At 38.5% G+C, this 21,710-nt stretch overlaps 1 protein-coding gene across 1 annotated transcript in view; it reads left to right on the top strand.

Annotated features, from left to right (window-relative positions):
• HECA (hdc homolog, cell cycle regulator) overlaps nt 1–21,710 on the top strand; it is a 58,900-nt gene that overhangs the window by 16,060 nt on the left and 21,130 nt on the right. The window contains exons 2-3 of the mRNA XM_060190373.1: nt 12,703–13,743; nt 21,135–21,289. Of these exons, the coding sequence (XP_060046356.1) occupies nt 12,703–13,743; nt 21,135–21,289 (1,196 nt within the window). The remainder of the gene's footprint in view (nt 1–12,702; nt 13,744–21,134; nt 21,290–21,710) is intronic.

Genomic DNA, 21,710 nt, shown 5'->3' with positions numbered 1-21,710 from the left:
CATGCTCCCTGGTGAACTCCTCCCCCCAAAAAAAGCCCCCCACCTCCCACCCCCCACACACAATCCTTTCTGACTCTTCAACTGTGTGGGAAGGACTTGGAAGGGTTCTCACCAGAATGAGCGTAGTTGACTTGAGAATTGTTTTGTTGTGATTTGTAATCCTATACTTTGGTTTCATTTTATAGACTGCAGTTCCTCTGATTTGGAGCATTTCATTAACAGAGTCTTGCCTTTTCTTACATTATATGGTTTATAGATGTGCACATGTGTGCCTGTATTAATTATATTCACTTTATATCTTGATTTACCCCAAACTTTTCAGTTTTCTACTCTTTACCTCTCTTCAGGGACTTATAGATTTGGAGTTGTAAAAGCATTTGAAATACTGACATATGACTTTCATTTGCTTTTTTTAAAAAAAAATCTACCTTCAAACCTTTGTACTGTAAATTAAGTTAAAGAAATGTGAATATACTAAGCTATGTTATGGATTTTATCAAAATAATTTTTATGTGCATGTAATATTTAGTACATAAATCTATCAGTTTTTATATTGAATATATCAATGTTTATATTTAGTTGTGTATTTCATGAGATTTATTAGATTAAAAAATTTGAAAGCTTCATTGAAATTTTTGACTGAGTAAATCAGTTTTTCTCTTTAATTTTTTAATTATCTTTTATTTATTAGAAACAAACAAATCGAGAATGTTCTATGAGATTGAAATTTAAAGGTGACTTGAAAGAATGAAAAATTAACTTTAAATATTTATTTTTAGCAAATTTGTATATATTTAAAATTAATTTATAGTGCAATCATACTGCATTTTATGTATCTTAATAAAATTATATTTAATATGACAGTTTCCCTCATGGCAAAAAAGATAATTCCTAGATACTTTTGATGACTTTTTTTATAGGTAGTATTGTTTTTTCCATGAGTTTTAGAATGAATATTTTTGAGTTTTTTATTTCTTAAAAAATTCAGAATTACTTTATTGAGTTTTGAGTCTTTGATAATAACCATACTATCAAATTGTGTTTGTGTTTCACAGAAGTTACCAATTGGAAAATGAATAGTTAAAAATAACATAATAACCAGTAGGTATTTAAATTTTAAGTTCTTTTCAGTAGAAGCTATTATGAAATACTCTCTTGAAAACAAGCTATCTGTTAAGCTGTGCTGAGTATGTATAGGTAGTGAACTTCTGGGTCAGGACATAGACACGCTTGGTTTTTCAATCTAGTTTTCATTTTTTCTCAGGTATGTGTAAGGCTTAGACATGCCCTCTCCTTTGACAGGTCTTTCCTTGTTCCAACAAATTCTATAACTTGCTTGTTGGTTGCCTATGCAGCATTTCAGAAATAGGCTAAAGCAGTGTGGCCGCAAGGCAAAAGCTTTTTCTATTCTCCCTAGATCCCAACCAAGTGACTGCTAGGGTGGGAACAATCTATAAAATTTTAATCTATAAAGCATTTTCCAGGTTTATTTTGAAGAAGGGAAGCAGAAAGAGTGTATTTTTCAGGGAGCTCAACAGGGCAGAAAAGATACATAGAAAAGAAAGGAATAGTGTGGTCTGGGAGGTGGTGCAGTGGCTAAGGCACTAGACTCTCAAGCATGAGGTCCTGAGTTCAATCCCTGGCAGCACATGTACCAGAGTGATGTCTGGTTCTTTCTTTCTCTCCTATCTTTCTCATTAAAAAATAAATAAAATAAAAGAAAGGAATGTAGGGATTTAGTGATTTAGTTCAATTTGAAGTTTTGCTAGGGTAGGGAAGTGAATTTAGTGACACTGTGTGATGATTTAATTGATATGAGTAGAGTAGTCTTAAAATCACCTAGGGCGTTAATATGTCAATTCAGTCTGTTCACCCAAACAGGGCTAAAGTAGCACAGACAGAGCATTTGCCTTTCAGTGTCAGTGCTTTTTCTGCTGCCTCATTCTATAGTCTCCACACAGGCAGAATGATATTTCTTTAAATTTTATCTATTTATTATATATATATTTTACCAGAGCATTGCTTAGCTCTTGTCTGTGGTAGTGTGGGGGATTGAACCTGGGACTTTGAGCCTTAGGCTTGAGAGTCTCTTTGCATAACCATTATGCTATGTATCCCCACCCTATTCATTTTTATTTATTATTGGATAGAGACAGACATTAAGAGGAGAGGACAAGATAGGAAGAGAAACAGAGAGACAACTACATCCCTGCTTCAACACTCAAGAAGCTTCCCCCTTGCAGGTGAGAACCAGGGGCTTGAACTCAGATCCTTTCACACTGTAATGTGTGTGCTTAACCAGGTGCTCCCCCACCTGGTCCCCTTACACTATTCATTTTTAATGACTGATGCACCACCACCACCACCCTGGTTAGCTCTGCCTTGTGGTATTGGGTATTGAGCCTGGTACCTTTTTGAGTCTCACTGCCATTGAACTTTCTCCCCTCTTTAAATTCTTTGAAAAGAAGGTTGCTTTATTTTCATCAAATAAGTGAGCTGTTCCTTATGGCTTTATTTTATTATTATTATTATTATTTTTAAGTTTAGTATTTTGCTAGTTAGAGTAGTTGATCTCACCTGTGTTTGTTTTTTAAAGTACAGATTGAGGTCTGGAAATTTTTATGTGATAATTGGATTTAAGTACTTGCTACTCACTTAGCATGCAGTTAACTTTTTCTAAGTATTTATAAAAAGAAGAGAACTGGGGTTGGGGAGATAGAATAAGGGTAATGCAAAAATACTTCCATGCCCAAGTTCCCAGGTCACAGGTTCAATCCCCAGCACCACCATAAGCCAGAGTTGAACAGTACTCTGGTCTCATTCTCTTTCTCTCTCCGTCTCTCATCGAAATAAGTTAAATAAATAAGTACTTGCTACTTTAATGTGGTTTTCCTTAAACTTACTCTAAAAGTAAGTCTGAGAATTAATATGAACATTTTACAGACTTCTGTGCAGGCACAACACAGTATGTAGTTACATAAAGTTTTATGAGAAAATCAGAGCAACCAAGGCACTGCTCCAATCCGTGTAGTTTTTGTTTTTTGTTTTGTTTTATTTTTTTGTCTTTGTTGCTTTGCTTGTGGAGCCAGGGATCAAACTCAGGACTTCATGCATTTTTTTTTTATTAGTGATTTAATAATGGTTAACAAAATTGTAAGATAACAGGGATATAATTCCATATAGTTCCCACAACCAGAGTTCCTTGTCTCACCCCCTTTATTGGAAGCTTTCCTGTTCTTTATCCTAGCTAACATATAGATGCTTTAAATATATTATCTGGGAAGATGGTGTCAAGAGTAAAGAATAGGACTAGAAAGCTGGATCAGGGCAGAGAGTAGCTCCCAAATATGAGAAAAATATATAAATATAATTAACTCTTAAACCCATCGATCTGACCTAGGACCCATGTCTGTATATATCCAGCACAGGAACCTGTGTAACCTCTGTATCGCTGTTACTTTAAGGTCGCTTTCCATGGTCACAGCTAGGAACATTCTAGGCTGCACTCATTTCAGGACCGGTCTTCCTCAAGTGGCAGAGTATGTTGACCCAGCCTCCCTTCAGAGAGTGGGCAATCTCTACCATTGAGTCACCTCCCTTGCCCTGAGCTCTGCGCTCTTTTTCATCTGCAGTATAAGTGGAAATGAAGGGATAAGGCAAATTTTTTAGGTAATTAAACTTGAGCAGATCATTAAAGGAACCTTAGTGGGTTTAGAAAATATGTGAGGGAATACAAACCAAATATTTGCCTTATTTCTATTCTGTGAAACTTCGGTATTTAAAAAAAAAATTCAGAGGAAACTATGAAACTGTTATCTTCATTCTACCATTGATCCTAAATTAGGCAAAAGTCCATCTTACTGATTTCAGAGTCAGAATGGAAATAAAAAGTAGGTACAATAGAAGCCCACTATAGCTTTCTGTTAAGTTTGGACTAAGAAAAAAAGTGGTTCTAGGAGAGCAGACTGAATATATTGAGAGAATGTTGAATCTTAAGTTGTTAAATATTCCACTCCCCTGATGTGAAACACCCATGCTTGCTTGGATAGAGTGGATTGCCTGAGTACAAGCCTCTGTTTAAGCATAAAAACATGTTTAACTGAATGCCATCGCTATGTTCTCAGGTTGTTACCAAGTTTGGAACAGTCTCATATGCTAAGAGGACAAAAGGGAGGTTAAACTAAACCAGACATTAAGACAGATTTGCTTAAGTGAATGTCTGTAGCTCCTGTACTAATTAAAATAAGTTAACGAAATATTTATGTATTAACTCCCTTTATTGATAAGATTCAGCATCTTATTTTTATTTTTAGCAGAGAAAAAAGACTCACTATAATTGAGGTTAAGTGAAAATAGTTTTCACTTACAGCATACTCCCCAGTTAAGACCAGTTTTTTTATGTATTGCCTATGGAAAAAGTATCCTCACACATTTAAGGTTCTCACATATATTTTTCTCTAATGGTTTTGTTAATAATAAATGCAAAGAATAGTTTTATTGTAAACATTGCCGCTGAAATGTATTTAAAGGCCATGGAGATGTGGTAGCTATAATGCACGGGATTTGCATGCGAGAGATCCCAGGTCTGATTCCCACATCATTAGTAGCCAGAGCCAAGTGGTGCTCTGATAAAAGGACAAAGAAAAATAAATGTATTTTAAAAAGTCCAATGCCATAGTAACTTGATAACCACTTAAAATTAAGTCATGGGCTAGAGAGATAGTCACTGGGTGAAGTGCATGCCTTGTTACGTTCTTGGTACAGGTTTAAGCCCTGGCATCTGAAGAAACTCCAATACTGTCATATCTCTCCCCCTTTCTCTGTCTCTGTGAATTAAAAGGCAACCTGGGATCAGTGAAAGTACACATATATGAGGCACCAGTTCTAAAATAAATACATAAAATAAAAAAATTCAGAAATTTCATTTTTTTTTTCCTAACTGCTTTCTTAACTTTTGTGGACTAGGAACCTAAGAATTTCTTCCTAAAACAATTAAGTATTGTTTTGCTTGAAAGTAGTTTACTGATCCTCTTACCATTTTTATAACAAAATGCGTATGTAAACTTGAATTTATATTAAACACATCTGGAATGGCAAAGTAAGGATCTCCAGAAAGATGCTTTTCTGAGAAACCTGGGGAGAGTGATGAACTTTGCCCAAATGTCTTCTCAGTATAGTCATTTGATTGTCTAGACATGAAAGTACTTGAAATTCTCTACTGCCCAGAATGAGATGAGTCTAGAACGTTCTCACTTGGGTACTGAGAAATAGAAGTTGAATACAGAATTCTAGATGATGAAACTGTAAAGATAAGCATTGAGGGATCTGTGTGTATTTCTTAAACAAATGCTGATTTTATGTAAAAAAAAAATTCCCATGTTATTTGTTAGTCACTCTGTCACATCTTAGAGTAATGTTCCAAGGATTCTCACTGAATACAGATTTCCTTTTATTCTTCTCTCCCATTAAAAGTTTAGGTATATCAAATCAATCTGTATTCCTACATTTATATTTTTGTGGGACTGCTATTTTTATTGACTAGGAATCTTGTTGATCTGGTGACATCTTTCAGGAATCAGTCAAAATAGGGTTTTATAATATTTCTGATTTGTTAGAGGCATGATTTTAAATATGAACACTGTAGTTTCTTAAAGTTACCAATCTTATCCTGTATGTTTCACTTAATATTAAGATTTAGGAAACTGAAAAAAGGGCAAAGTGTTATTTTGTTGCTCACTTTCCAACACCAATTGACAGAAAAAATGGATTGACCCGCCAATACCTATGTACAGTGGAGAAGCACTTATAGAAGCCAGACCTTCCAACTTCTGTACTCCATAATGATCCTGGGCTCATACTCCCAGAGGGCTAAAGAACAGGAAAGCTTTTAATGGAGGGGATGGGATACAGAACTCTGATGGTGGGAATTGTATGAATTATATACCCCTCTAATCTTATGATCTTATCAATCATTAAATCAATAAATAAAACAGATTTCTTAAAAAAAGAAATTGGAGTAGTTCACACTTAGTTGATTAAATGAAAATATATAAATTTATGATACAATTACTGTAGAACAGTTTTCATAGAACTTTACAATTTGCAGAGTGCTTGCTTCCACAATATTTGAAGTGAGCAGGGCAAGCATTATCACCCTCACTTTCCGTACGAGGAAACATGGACCTCCATGTCAGACAACTAGTCAGTAGCCGAATGACATCTAAGCCCTCTTTAAGTTTACCTAGCTCTCTCTGCAGTGTAAATAGTTGGTGGAGATAATTAGGGAAGGAAATAAGTTTGAACTAAACCTTAAAGAAAATCGTATCTATGATTATAGAGGCAGTTTATATAAACTTCATGAGGAGAATCATATGAAAAGTCTAGATGTTCTCAAGGCTCATCCTATCACTCACTTTGTTCCTGACTGGAGAGGCTCCTGAGGGAACATGGAGGTGTGTAATTGGGCAAGGGGTTTGTTGCACATATCATTGGTATTAATCAAGTCCGTTTCTTTGTATTCTTTTAAAACATTTTTATTTTTTATTTTCTTAAAGGGGTACAATTCTACACAACTCCCACCACCAGAGTTCTGCATCCCATCCTCTCCATTAGAAACTTTCCTATACTTCTGGGAGTATGGACCCAGGATCATTATGGGGTACAGAAAGTGGAAGGTCTGGCTTTTGTATTATGTGCGCTTAACCCAGTGCGCCACTGTCCAACCCCCATGTCTGGCTTCTGTAACTGCTTCCCCATTGGACATGGGTGTTAGCAGGTGGATCCATACTCCCTGCCTGTTTCTGTCTTTCCCTAGTGGGGCAGGGCTCTGGAGAGGAGGGATTCCAGGACACATTGATGAGGTTGTCTGCCCAAGGAAGTGAGATTCAGATTGGCGTCATAGTAGCATCTGCAACTTGGTGGCTGAAAAGCAATAAGATATAAAGCAGAACAAATTGTTTAATAATCAGGAACCTAAAGGCAAGAATATAGCAGATAAGACTTGGGATCTTCATGTTGAAAGTAGCTAGGAAATCTATTTTAGGTATAGTCCAAGGGGCCCATGACTTTACTAATTTTTGCCTGAGCTAGACAGCTAACATACAGGTGGGGCTACAGGTATTGTCTGTGGAGATGATGTCAGAGTTGGAAATAGGACTAGAAAGCCGGATCAGGCTAGAGAGTAGCTCCCAAATATGAGAAAAGTATATAAATATCATTAACTGTAAACCCCATTGACCTGATCTGGGACCTATAGGCCTAGCTTCAAGACCACGTCAAAGTTGACTTTGATGTAAATAGATATGGTTGGCTAGCTGGAGTGTGGGCTCTTTATTGTAGTGACTTGGAAAGCAGAAAGCAAGTGAGAATGAGGCTAGCTGGAGTGTGGGCTCTTTATTGTAGTGACTTGGAAAGCAGAAAGCAAGTGAGAATGACTGATGTTAGAAGAACAGGGACATTGAACCCACTCTATAATCCACATGTGTATTATACTAAGCCAGTCGTTCTGTCTCCAAAGAATTTAGAATTGACTAAATGACACACTTGTAACTTTTGAGAAAAAGATATAAACAAGATTACTTCTTAATTATTTTTCTTTAATGTGGAAGTATTATAAAGAAATATCAAATCAATCTCAGCATTTTAATTTATATATTTTTGAACATTTAAATGTATAGATAAGTCTAGGCTATTCCTTAATTTGATTTCCTTAGTCCTGTGCTAATGTTATATTGGTAATTGCCATTATTTTTCAGGGACATTTCCTTTCAGGTTATTCCTCTGAAGGACTGAAGATAAAAGCAAAGCAAGTCAACTTTGTTTAATTGACTAGTTAGTACTTTGAAGGACAAGAAATGTCATAACCCAGGTGGCAGTTGTTAATTTACTCAACAATTATAAAAGTTTTTATTTATGTTTTATTTATTGTTTACTTTTTAACCAGAGCACTGTTCAGCTCTGGCTTATGGTAGTGCAGGGGATTGAACCTGGGACTTTGGAACTTCAGGCATCAGAGTCTGTTTGCATACCATTTTTCTATCTACCCTCCACCCAAGTATTTATTTATTTATTTATTTTTACTTTTTTTTCAGTGTGCTTTAGTACTTTTGGGCCTATCTACTTAGGTAGGATTACATTCAACTTTTTCCCTTTCTTCTACTCTGTTACATGTGTGTTTCTTATGCCATTGTCTTTTTATTTTATTTTTACTTTTTTCTACTACCATGGCTATGGCTGGGGATTGGTGCCTGCCCTGCTCCAGTGTTTCCCAGAGGCATTCTTACTTCTCCCTCCTTTTTTTTGATAAAAGGGGTGAGGGAGAATGAGACAGAGACAGAAAAGAGAGACATCTACAGCACTGCTGCATTGCTTTTGAAGTTTTTCCCTCCTGCAGGTATGAATCTGGGTTTTCATATGCCAATTTTTAAAAATTAGAGATTTAATTTGATTTTAGTAACTATAAGTTAATAGGGGGTATAATTCCACACTGTTCCCACCATCAGAGCTCTGCATCCCCATCCCCTTAATTAGAAACTGCAGTAGTTCTGCCAAGGCCACAGATACTGGCTGGCTTTAAAACTACCTATCTGTATTTTTATCTATTTCTATATATATTTGCCCTTTTTCTCTGTGGTCCTATCTTCACTACTTTTTTTTTTTTTTAACGATTGCTTATTTATTTGTTTTTTTATATTTATTTTATTTATTTATTTCCTTTTGTTGCCCTTGTTGTTTTATTGTTGTAGTTATTATTGTTGTTGTCATTGTTGGATAGGACAGAGAGAAATGGAGAGAGGAGGGGAAGACAGAGAGGAGGAGAGAAAGATAGACACCTGCAGACCTGCTTCACCGCCTGTGAAGCGACCTGCAGGTGGGGAGCCGGGGCTTGAACCGGTATCCTTATGCCAGTCCTTGTGCTTTGCGCCACCTGTGCTTAACCCGCTGCGCTACAACCCGACTCCCCTTCACTACTTTTCTAAGTCACCCATTACTACTTCTTTGTATCTCCTTTTTTCCTCTTCTCTCTCAGATAAGTGAAACCATGCTTGGCTTCCTCTGGTATTTTCCAGATTCCTTTCCCTTTCAGTGATGGTTTAAGAACAAGATTCCTGATGACCATTGCTTCAGGTGCTGGTGGAATTAGTGTTCAGAGCCCTTTGGTTATTTTCCCCCCTGGGAGTATGGACCAAAATTCTTTTGGGTCTGCAGAAGATGGGAGTTCAGAAGATGGGAGTTCTGACTTCTATCATTGTTTTTCCTCTGGACATGAGTGTAGGTAGGTCAATCCATACCCCAGCGTGTTTCTATCTTCCCATAGGTGGGGTAGACATATGTCAGTGATTTTTTTTTTTTGCCTCCAGGGTTATTGTGGGGCTTGGTGCCTGCACTAAGAATCCACTGCTCCTGGAGGCTATTTTTCCCATTTTGTTGCCCTTGTTGTTGTTATTATTTCCATTGCTGCTGCTGCTGTTGTTGGATAGAGCAGAGAAAAATCAAGAGAGGAGGGGAAGACAGAGAAGGGGAGAGAAAGATAGACACTTGCAGACCTGCTTCACTTCCCACCCCCCGGGTTGGAACTGGTATCCATACACCAGTCTTTGTGCTTTGCACCATGTGCGCTTAACCCGCTGTGCTACTGCTTGGCCCATGCTAGTGATTTTTTAATGCAACATTTACCAGATTTGTGCAAGATCTGGATCCATGATACAGGAACACAAAGATGAGTATAAGGTGGCCTCTCTTGGATTATCTTCCCCTGGGGACCACAATGGAAACTTGATTCTGGCTAGGCCATTCTAGGGTACAGACAGTCAGGATGCTCTGGAGGATAGAAGTCCTGGGGAAATTGGTGTCTAGAGGTGGCCCTTGAAGGAGTCAGAAAAAGGGTGCTAGGCACTGTCCTAAGTGCCCTCTGTAACAAGAATATTTCATTTTTGTAACAAGCATATGGTGTATATTTGTTTTCTTTTCATATAGAGGAAACTGACACAGAGAAGTTAGTAACTTGTTCAAAAGCATGCAACTCATCAGTGGTACTGCTGGGATTTCAACTCAAACAGTCTATGTATTCCATTCTATGTATTGCTACAATAGGCTGAATAGGATGAGACAAAAGAAGATTAAAGATTGTAGAGGGAGATAAAGCCACAGTTATCAGGGCAAGAAAGTGGACTAGTTGGTTAGAGCCATTTTGCTAGAAGTCCTGGAATCCACACTGAAGAGGATTATAGGAACATATGAGAGTCACAATTTATATTTGCATAGACTTTACAGGTCCTCATTTCCTGTTCTTCATTTAATGGGTCATTGTATGTGTAACTCAATAAGGAGTGGTATGGTCATAAAAGATTTCAAATAGAGGAATCATTTCCCTCCTGCAATTTCAGTTGGTCCAAAGTTTTTTGACATTTCCCTGCACCCCTCCCCCCATTGAAGAACATGCATAGGACTTAACTTTTGCTGTCTTATACCTGTTCTTTTTCCTTCATCCTACAGTTATACTCAGTATAAAGTTTTTTGGAGAGCCACCTGTACTGCTTCTTTTTTTAATTTAAATTTATTTATTTAAGAAAGGAGACATTAACAAAATCATAGGATGGGGGGGTACAACTCCACACAATTCCCACCACCCAATCTCCATATCCCATCCCCTCCCCAATAGATTTCCCATTCTCTATCCCTCTGGGAACATGGACCCAGGGTCGTTGTGGGTTGCAGAAGGTGGGAGGTCTGACTTCTGTAATTGCTTCTCCGCTGAACATGGGCGTTGACTGGTTGATCCATATTCCCAGTCTGCCTCTCTTTCCTAGAAGGGTGAGTCTCTGGGGAAGCAGAGCTCCAGGATGCATTGGTGGGGTCTTCAGTCCAGGGAAGCCGGGCTGGCATTCTGATGGCATCTGGAATCTGGTGGCTGAAAAGAGAGTTAACATACAAAGCCAAACAAATTGTTGAAGAATCATGGACCCAAAGGTTGGAATAGTGGAGACGAACTGTTGGGGGGTACTCACTGCAAACTCTAGTGTACAACTGCTTTCAGGTATATATTTGCCCTAGTTTATGGATAACTGTGAACATATGCTCTGTCTCCTGGAACCTGGCCTATATTTAGGTTTTGGGACTTTGTTAGGAAGTGAACCACCTGGGATGGAATTAGAGAATACTATGAAAGGCAAGGTCTCATCCGAGTGATGAAGCTGAAACGTTGTCATTCCACACCTGAAGTCTCTGGACTGCTTCTATCTCCTTATCTCAGCATATACTCTTCACCGTCTGCTTCTGCCCTGAGCCCTGTCATCCTAGGAAAATTGTCCTCACAGAGGTATCTGCTTTTTCTGGTAGGGACTTCTTCATTTTCATCTTTCTCTTTTGGTGATGTTTGGAATGTCACAGTGGAGGGGTGATATTTCTGTCATCTAGCAAGGATGCTTCTAAACATATTTCCATTCACTAAACAGATCCTACAACAAAGAATTATCTCAGCCTCAAGTGTCATTAATGTGGAGACTGAGAAACAGATTTTGCCTGGCACTCTGGAACTTTTTCATAGCCCTCCTTAGAACTTTCACTAGACTGCTCTGGTAGAATTCTCTCCTCACTTGACTTGCTAGGAATTCCCACTTCATTCCTTCTCAGCCTCTGTGGAATACCTTTCACCAGTCTTTTAATATTGTTTTTAGGATTCTTTTATGTTTTTCCCATTCCTTCTGGGCTAACTAGTCAATTCCAAATGTTTAACCTTCATCTCTGGGCATACAGGTTCACATCTGTATTTACAGCTTTCTTGAGCTCTAGTCGTATTTTTCTACACCTTGGTGGTATATAGTTACTTCTAGCTTAGCAGATCTCAGTTAGGGCCAGTCTGAGTCTTCTGTTTAAACCTGTCTGTCCTGAATTTGTTAACATCAGCATTCCCTACCTCCGAAGCCAAGTATAGTCTTAAACTTCTATACCTCCTTTCTGCCAGCCTTATGATCCACACTGCAACTAGTGAGCTTTCTGAAACAACTCTAGCTTTGGTTCTGTGCTTGGAGAACTCTTAATTTCTCAGTTACACTGAGTAAAATCAATAGATAGCAAATATAAAGGAATAAATATCCTGTGATTTGGGAGCTCACAGTAGTTACAGCACATTTCACTCTTTAGCACTGTATGTGCTGTAGTGGTGCTCTGGTCTCTCATAAAATAAATAAATCTCTAAAAAGTTTCCTTGGCACATTATACCAAAAGAACACTTTCTTTGTTTTTTAAATTTTTTTTGTATTTATTTATTTGCCCTTTTGTTGCCCTTGTTGTTTAACATTGCTGTGCTTATTGATGTCTTTGTTGTTGGATAGGACAGAGAAAAATGGAGAAAGGAGGGGAAGACAGAGGAGGAGAGAAAGACAGACACCTGCAGACCTGCTTCATCGCTTGCGAAGCAACTTCCCTGCAGATGGGGAGCCGGGGGCTTGAACTGGGATCCTTAAGCTGGTCCTTGCGCTTTGCATCATGTGCACTTAACCCGCTGTGCCACCGCCCGACTCCCAAAAGAACACTTTCTATGTTTATTTAGTGTCAGTTTAGTGATAGGAATCTTGAAACCAGAAAACTTATACTTTTGGCATGAATGGACTAGTGAGGGATAGTAACTTTGCCCTCTGACTGTGCCAGCTGGACTCTAAAGGCCTGCATGCTGAAACTCTTTCCTTTTTTATTCCTCTCCAGAAGCTCCTTGTGCTACTCCCTTGATCTGCAGCTTTGGGAGACCAGTGGACCTAGAGAAAGATGACTACCAGAAGGTGGTGTGCAACAATGAGCATTGTCCCTACAGCACCTGGATGCACCTGCAGTGCTTCTATGAATGGGAAAGCAGCATTCTGGTCCAGTTTAACTGCATTGGCCGGGCACGCAGCTGGAATGAGAAGCAGTGCCGCCAGAACATGTGGACAAAGAAGGGATATGATCTGGCCTTCCGCTTCTGCTCCTGCCGCTGTGGACAAGGCCACTTAAAGAAGGACACAGACTGGTACCAGGTAAAACGGATGCAGGATGAGAAAAAGAAGAAGTCTGGGTCAGAGAAGAATACAGGGAGGCCCCCAGGAGAGGTGGCAGAGGAGGTAAAAAAATGCAGACCATCAAATAAGCCTCAGAAAGGCCTAAGCCATGACCTACCCCGCCGACACTCCATGGACCGGCAGAACTCCCAGGAGAAGACTGGCAGTGCCACAGTCTATGGGGCCCGCTCACCCTGTGGCTCCCCTGGCCAGTCCCCACCCACAGGCTACTCCATTCTCTCTCCTGCCCATTTCAGTGGTCCCCGCTCCTCCAGATACCTTGGGGAATTCTTGAAGAATGCAATCCATCTTGAGCCTCACAAAAAGACTATGGGTGGGGGCCATGTGTTCAGAAATGCCCACTTTGATTATGGTCCAGCTGGGATATCAGTGCACAGGGGGGGACACTTTGATGCACCCATACAGTTCCTGCGAAGACTTGACCTCTCTGAGCTCCTCACCCACATCCCCAGGCATAAGTTGAACACTTTCCATGTGCGGATGGAAGATGATGCCCAGATGGGCCAGGGCGAGGATCTTCGAAAATTTATCCTTGCCGCCCTTAGTGCCAGCCACAGAAACGTTGTAAACTGTGCTCTGTGTCACCGGGCACTTCCAGTGTTTGAACAGTTTCCACTGGTGGATGGAACTCTGTTCCTAAGCCCATCAAGACACGACGAGATTGAATATGATGTTCCTTGTCACCTTCAAGGTACAGGTGTTAAATCACCTTGCCTATTTTCTGTTTCAGACTAAAAGCAAATGAGATTCTTTGGTCCTGGTCTAATTGATGGATAGTACTGGTTTGTTCTAGTCAGGTAATGGGTAGCATTTAAATGGTCGATCTGTGCCCAGTGAGGTAGTGGTGGGTAATTTTTGTTATATTGTTATTTTGAAATTAGGAGAAAGTTCTGCTGGTGTATAATTTTTCATAATAGGGAAGAAATTTAAAGAGGCAGTTAGGTAATTATGTCACTTGTCAAGTATTTGTCTTTGAAACTTGTGAATGTGCCCAGTGAATTCTGTGTTCTTTGATCCTTGTAAACAACACTGAGTGAGGGAAAACAGAGGTCAAAGAGGGTTTAGATATTTCTATTTAAAACAGAATCAAGGTATTATCAGACTTTCAAAGCCTCAAAGTATCTGTTCCCATGCTCTCTTTTTCAGGAGCTCTTAGGGAATGTGTCTTAACAACTTATTCTCATCTTGGGAGAATAAACCCATAAAAGAAAATATGCAATTTGTCTGTGTAGTAATATAGTCTTTCAAGTTATAATATTTCTTCCTTGGGAATTTGAGCCATCTATCTTTTTTTTTCTTATCTTACAATATTGCTATTGTAAAGACTAATAATAATTACTACTGTATAATAAATATATTTATTTACAGAGAGAGAGTAAAAGAAGACCACAGCTCCAAAGCTTCCTTCCTTGTGGGGCTTAGGTTCAAACCTGGATCATAGATATAGCAAAGTGGCATACTAAGTGAATTATTTTACCAGCTCATGTGTTATTTTTATATTGACCCTCTTTTGTCTTCCCCTTCTCTGAAAGTTTTAGGATATTTTTCCTTTATCTTTAGGATTCTGCCATATCACCATGATGTGCCTCTCTCCCCACAGTCATTGTATAGTGTTCTTTCTTGTCTTTTTGACTTTGTAAATTTACACTCTTCAGTTTGAGAAATTTCTTTATATTATTTATTTGATAATTTCTAACAATTTTCATTTTCTAAGCTTTATAGAATAGTCAGATATTAACCCACATAGATTCATACTCTTTTGGGTGTAGGCTGTGGGAGTGCATATATGTTTGTCTCTTCTAGAAGCTTTCATTGACTTTATAATCAGTATTTTTACTGAGTTTTTTTCTGTTATTTATAATGTTTAAGAAATTTAAAAAATATCGTTTTCTTGTTCCATAGATGCAATTTGTGTTAGAAAAGGGGAGTTGAAATTGAAGACAATCATCCTGTTTATTTTTTCTAATTTAGTTTTACCTAAGTCCCTGTATGTTTTAGCTTTGTTCTAAGGCAAACCACTCCAAAACTTTAGTGCTTTAAAAAATGATTTGTTACTCTACATTTCTGTGGGTAGGTTAGAATTGCCTCTGACATGTCTCTGGTAGTTGGCAGACTGGTGATGATTCATAGGCTCCTGCAGAATGACTTGCCTTTATTCTGTATAGCATTTTACCTTTTAGAAGGCTTGTCTACATTTTTAGTCATGGCATTCTTAGGGCGATATCCAAAAGCGTTAGAGTAGGAGATGCAGTCTCCTTAAACTTGAAATTGATTAACATTAGTTCTATCACATTCTGTTCTTTTTAAATAGTTATTAGATACAAATTATGGCCAAGTATACTGGTTTTTTAAATGTTTATTCATTTTATAGTAATTTTTGTTTTGAAGTAACCTTGGTTGGGGGGTAGATAGCATAATGGTTATGCCAAGAGGCTGTCATGCCTGAGGCTCCAAAGTCCCAGGTTCAATCCCATATATAAGCCAGAGCTGAGCAGTGCTCTGGTAAAAAAAGTATATATGATGTCTTGGTTTACAAGACTATACATGTTTTTGAAGCATAATTTCTAATTTTTAAAAAATATTTATTTATTAGATAGGTCAGATAGAAATTGAGAGGGGTGGGGGTGATAGAGAGGGAGAGAGACACACCTGCAGCACTGCTTCACCACTCACAAAGCTTTTCCCTTGGCAGGTGAGGACCAGGTGTTTGGTCCTGGGTCTTTGTGTATTAACAGGTGCACTCAACCAGGTGCACCACCACCAACCCCTGAAGCACAGTTTCTTACCTGTTTAAAATGTATTATGCACTTATCAGAGCACCAGTACTCCACCTCCAAAGTACATTGTACCAACTTCACTCTTGCAGCCCATTACCCTCACCTCTTGGTAACCTCTATTCTCCAGTCTTTTCCCAAAGACTTATTGCCTTGCTTTGTTCCTTTACTCCCTATGAGAGACTGTTCAGTCTTTTTATGTAAGTCTGTCTAGTATTTCTTATGGAGCTGTTTAATGTTAGTGAATTCCTTTAATGATTTATTGTTTGAAAAATTCTTTATCACTCCTTCAAACTTGATTAATAACCTAACAAGATAGAATGTTCTTGGAAGGTGTGGCCATTAGAAGGAGACCTGCTTTACCACTCGTAAAGGGGACCCCCTGCAAGTGGGGAGTGGGGGCTTGAACTTGGGTCCTTGAACCGGCCCCCCCCATACAAATTTTTCCAACAAGAGCCTATCAGATGGCCAATACCTTGTGTGCTGGGTTGGTGGCTCACTGGTTAAGGGCACATAGTATTAAGCTCAAGGACCTGCACAAGGATTTGGGTTCAAGCTCCTGGCTCCCCACCTGCAGGGTGGATGCTTCAGAAGTGGTGAAAGTAAAGCAGGTCTGCAGGTGTCTTTCTCTCCCTCTCTATATCCCCCTCCTCTCTCAAATTTCTCTCTGACCTATCCAATAAAATGGAAAAAATTGCCACCAGGAGCAGTGGAGTTGTAGTGCTAACGAGCCCTAGCAATAGTATTGGAGGCAAAAAAGAAAAAAATGTTGCATAGGCTGTCTGATAACTTCCTGTTACCATTTTAATTTCATCCACCCTGTGTTTGTGGGAATATTTTCAAGTCATAATAAAAAACTTTGCCTCCCCCCTCTCTTTTATTGATAGATGTAGAAAGAAACAAAGGTGGGGTGGTGAGAGAGGGAGGGAGAAAGAGATACACCTGTAGCACTGCTCTATTGTGGGGACCAGGGGATTGGTGGTGCTGGGTGATTATGCATGGTAAGTTGTACATGTGTACTGGGTGCACCAACCCAGTGTTAATTTTTTAAAAGCAAACTATTGCATATACAGAAGAGTTGTTTGAAAGGAATTCTAAATGGGATTCAGAGAGTTGGACTTTGTTTTTCTAAGCTAGGTGTAAGGAAATAAGAGATTGTTAAATGGCAATAGTAGGAAATATGAGGTATAACTATCTGAAAATTTGTATGTATGGTACCTAAGATTGAACCTATGGTCTCATATATGTGCTCTGCTGCTGCTCCCCCTAACCAAGAAAAAAAAAGCATTTTATGAGAAAGGACACAAGAGCAAAATACCACTCCACCACACATAGAGTTCTCTGTTCCTTGAAAGAATTCTAAAGGAAAAACTACAGCTTTGACTTTAAGGGATGAAAATGAGTCCTGTTGTTGATTCACTTAACTCTAGACTAGACAGATGATACGATACTATCAAGGAGAAGCTGGGAAAGGAGCCTGGTCTTTGGGGAACTGTATGAAAGCATTTGTACATATTAAATTCAAAGGAATATAGAGACTTGTGTGGAGATGTCTTGCATATGCTATTGGGAATGGCATGGGGATATTATTGTATAACAGTAGTGTCTAAATTTGAAGAGTGGAGGAAAGATGAGTATATGACAAGGATGTCCATCAGGAAGTGAATGAAGAACAGAGAAAATTAGATCTGAGAATCGTGTGTGTGTGTGTGTGTGTGTGTGTGTGTGTGTGTGTGTGTGTAAGTATGTGAACACCTACTATTAGATAATGGATGTAGGAATCATGAACTACAAAAGCCTTGAGAAACTTTAACTGATTCTAGTCTGATTTGAAGATGGAGCTGCTTTTGTCAGGAGCAGACAAATCAGTGATAAGGTGGGGCCTTGACCAGGTCTCAAGTGTGTTTATCATCACATCTCAGAGAAATCTATGTAATCTTTATTATAAAAAAAAAGTGTAAAGATTTCTTTCACCATGGAATCCCAACCATTTATTTCTTAAACTATGTTCAACTCTAATGATGAAAAGACCATGTTCCTGGTCACAGGATTCCAGTCTGTAGTTGATTATATGCTGTTAAAATAATTTATTTCTGATGGTTGTGCATGTGGATTGTATTTTCTTGCCCTCCATTTGACCCTGATTGCCCTTTCTAACCTCATGATGCAGCCTCTGTTTTCTGACCCTTCCTTCTAAAAGTTCTCCACATCTTTTTTCTTTTGCCACTAGGGCTATTACTAGGGTTCTGTGTCTGCACAGTGAATGCTCTTGGTGGCTATTGTTTTCCTCTCCTTCTCTTATCTCATAGGGCAGAGAGAAATTGAGATGAGAGGGGGAGGTAGAGAAGGAGAGACACCTGCAGTAATACTTTACCACTCATAAAGTTTCTTTTGCAAGTGGGAAATGGTGGCTTGAATCCTGGTCCTTAAACATAGTAACATGCACTCCAGTAGGGTGCTCCACCAGCTGGCCCCCTCCTAAAAATTAATTTGTTTGATTTAAGTAATTTATTAATATTAATTTAATTAGGAAATGCTTCTTTACTACCAAAAACACAAGTGACTATTCTCTCAGTCTACTGGGTTTTTTTTTTTAAAACTATATCCATTTTATTTTAGTAAGAGAGATACAGAGAGAAAGAGAGGTTGAAAGAGGTCAGAGCACTGCTCAGTTCTGGTTTATGGTGGTGCTGGGGGTTGAACCTGGGAGCTCAGAGCCTCAGGCCTGAAAGTCTTTTGCATAACCTTTATGCTATTTCCCCAGACCCAGGAATCTTCTGTTTTGAACAGTCCTAGAATTCAGAAATTAAAAAAATTCTTTATATCTTTGTATACAGGACAATATGTAATAGTAACTGAAACAAATCTGTGTGCTTGGTTGACATCAGTAGTTCACATGAGTTTGGAGGTTAAGTAGAGCCTGAAAGTCAGAGGCCAGAGAGATAGCTCTGCATGCTAGAGCACCAACTTGCATGCTGGGGTCCCAAGGACTGTGGTTTAATCTGTACCACCACCATATGTCAGAGCTGAGAAGTGCTCTTTCATACATAATATATAATTGATGATTAAAAATATTTATAATAAATGTAATACATGTATGATATATTTTTATATTTTAACATTTTAAATTTTATAAAAAAATATAACACAAAATCATAATATATGCTTTATTATTTTAATAAATATAAAATCCTTTGTGAAAAAGAAGCAGACATGAATTTAAATCTGGACTTTGTTACTTATTATCTTTATGGTCTTGGTTAAGCAACTCAAACCCTCTAGGCTTTAATTCTTCTTGTCTGAATTGATAATAATAATTACTACTTACAGTGTTTCTATCAGGGTTAGATGAAACTCTTCATATAGCTCCATAAAATGGAGTCAGACCTCTGGTTAGCACTCAGTAAGCAAGCACACAATAAATGTTACTGTGTCAATGTGGGCATCTTGGTCTTTGCTACCAGGACCCAACTCTGTCTCCCTGTGTCCACTCTTGCTTGAAGCCTGGGGAAATCTTTGAATATTTGACAGTTTCAGTGAGTAAATCTAGGAGGGAGATTGGAAATGAAATGTTTTAGTGACTCCAGGATACTTGAACAGATATCCTAAAATATCTCCAGATTATTCTGAACAGGCATAGATTATAGATTATTATTATTTTTTTTAAGTATGCTAGTGTTGAAGTGAGCATTATTACAAGGAGCTTTTGACATTCTTCCCATTTTGGACATAGAGATCATCAAGATTATAAGGCCTTTGGCTATTAATATACCTATACACAAATACATTCTATATACAAATACAGAGTGCTTTCCACATTTCAGATACTGTGTTCCACACTGAGCTTACAAAGACTGTAATATAACATTCTAGCTCTCCAAGAGGGTGAGAGAAATTCATGTAAGCAAAGACACTAAAAGGTTTCCCTTTCCCTTAAATATACTATCTCTCTCTCAAATGTCAAGAGCAGACTGGTACTTATAGTCAGAAGTGAATAACCATGGTATTGCTCATGGCAGTGAATAACGTATTTGACACCTTTATATAAATTAATGGCATCTTTCCTTTACAAACATTGGCTGTTGACAAATAATGGAGGGACTGGTTGTGACTTTTAAAAGCCCAGTAAATAATATAACATTGACTTCCTTAAAAAAAAAAAAAAAAAACTTTACAAGTAAGATACAATTCTGCTTCTTTTTTCTAAATATTTATTTATTTCCTCTTGTTGCCCTTGTTTTTTAATTTTTAATATTTATTTATTTATTTTCCCTTTTGTTTCCCTTTTGTTGTTGTTGTTGTTGTTGTTATTGTTGTTAGATAGGACAGAGAGAAATGGAGAGAGATGGGGAAGACAGAGAGAGGAAGAGAAAGATAAACACCTTCAAACCTGCTTCACTGCCTGTGAAGCGACCCCCCCACCCCCACAGGTGGGGAGCTGGAGACTCGAACCGGGATCCTTACACTGGTCTTAGCACTTCACACCACATGCGCTACCACCCAATTCCCTTCTGCTTCTTAAAATAGATCTAGTGGTGGCTGAACAATTTTAGAGACTAGGACAGTTAACCATAGTAGTTTTGGCTGTGGTATGATTCTTGGCTACCAATATTAATATGAGCTTTTGACTTTTCTGTGATAAAGACCAATGTTGTTGGTTTCCACATGTTATAACTAGACTACTGAGTAGGAAGGTTCTGCATGACCACAGGCTGTTTTGAACATTTGAATTTGTATGCCAGTTTTACAAACTTGGCAATACAGTTTAGAAAAAGTGAATTGAGTGAACTGAAGTAAGTATAAGTTTGAATTTAAAAATATGTATCCGATGGGGGAGGGCAGGCAGGAGCACACTGGGTTAAGCTCACACAGTATGAAGCTTAAGGACCTGTGCAAGGCCCTGGCTCCCCACCTGCAGAGGGTCACTTCACAAATTGTGAAGCATGTCTGCAGGGTGCCTATCTTCCTATCTTTCTCTCTCCCTCTGTCTTCCTCTCCCTTCTCCTCTCAATTTCTCTGTCCTATCAAAGAAAAAGCCACAAGAGCAGTGGACTCATAGTGCAGGCACCAATCCCCAGCGATAACCCTGGAGGCAAAACCAAGCAACAAAAAAGTACATACTGTCAATAGTTAACTCACTTTTTTTTCCTATCCAGAAAAAGGTAGATATGGGGTAGATAATAAATTTTATTTATCTATTTTTCTTTTTGTACTTATCCAAATGATAAAAATATTTGTTTATAATTGATATATAAACTGTGGTAATATATGTGACCACCACTGTCTGCATTGTGTCCCCTCAACACAGGGAGACTCATGCATCTGTATGCAGTGTGTGTGGACTGTCTGGAAGGTGTTCACAAGATCATCTGCATCAAGTGTAAGTCTCGGTGGGATGGCAGTTGGCACCAGCTGGGAACCATGTACACCTATGACATCCTTGCTGCCTCTCCATGTTGTCAGGTTGGTATTGACTTCACAGAGTAAGTAGTGGGTGATACCAGATTCCTGGCCCCAAGTAGAGGAGTTAAAGTGTCAGCAGTTGCTTTGAGGAAGGATAAGGACGTGGAGAAAGTGCTTCTGTAGTGAGTAGTCTATTCCTGTTGTCCAGGAATGAAAGCTGGGTCACTGCAGAGTACACAGTCACTGCTGGAATACTGAAGTTATTAAAAGGGAAACTAGAATAATGTATAATCATGTAGGAAATATTTTGAGTATTTTAAGTAAAAAAAAAAAAGCATAATATGTTTCTGTTTGTATGTAGTGAACATATTGTATGTTCACCTTACCAAGCATTGGTACCCAGATTTGAGCCTTGGCATCATATAGACGCATCATGTGCAGTGGATTAGTGCATCTATAAAGATCTTGTACCTCAGAGGGG

Source organism: Erinaceus europaeus, chromosome 4, assembly GCF_950295315.1.
Source record: "Erinaceus europaeus chromosome 4, mEriEur2.1, whole genome shotgun sequence".
Classification (NCBI taxonomy): domain Eukaryota; kingdom Metazoa; phylum Chordata; class Mammalia; order Eulipotyphla; family Erinaceidae; genus Erinaceus; species Erinaceus europaeus.
This window is presented reverse-complemented; position numbering and strand designations above follow the sequence as displayed.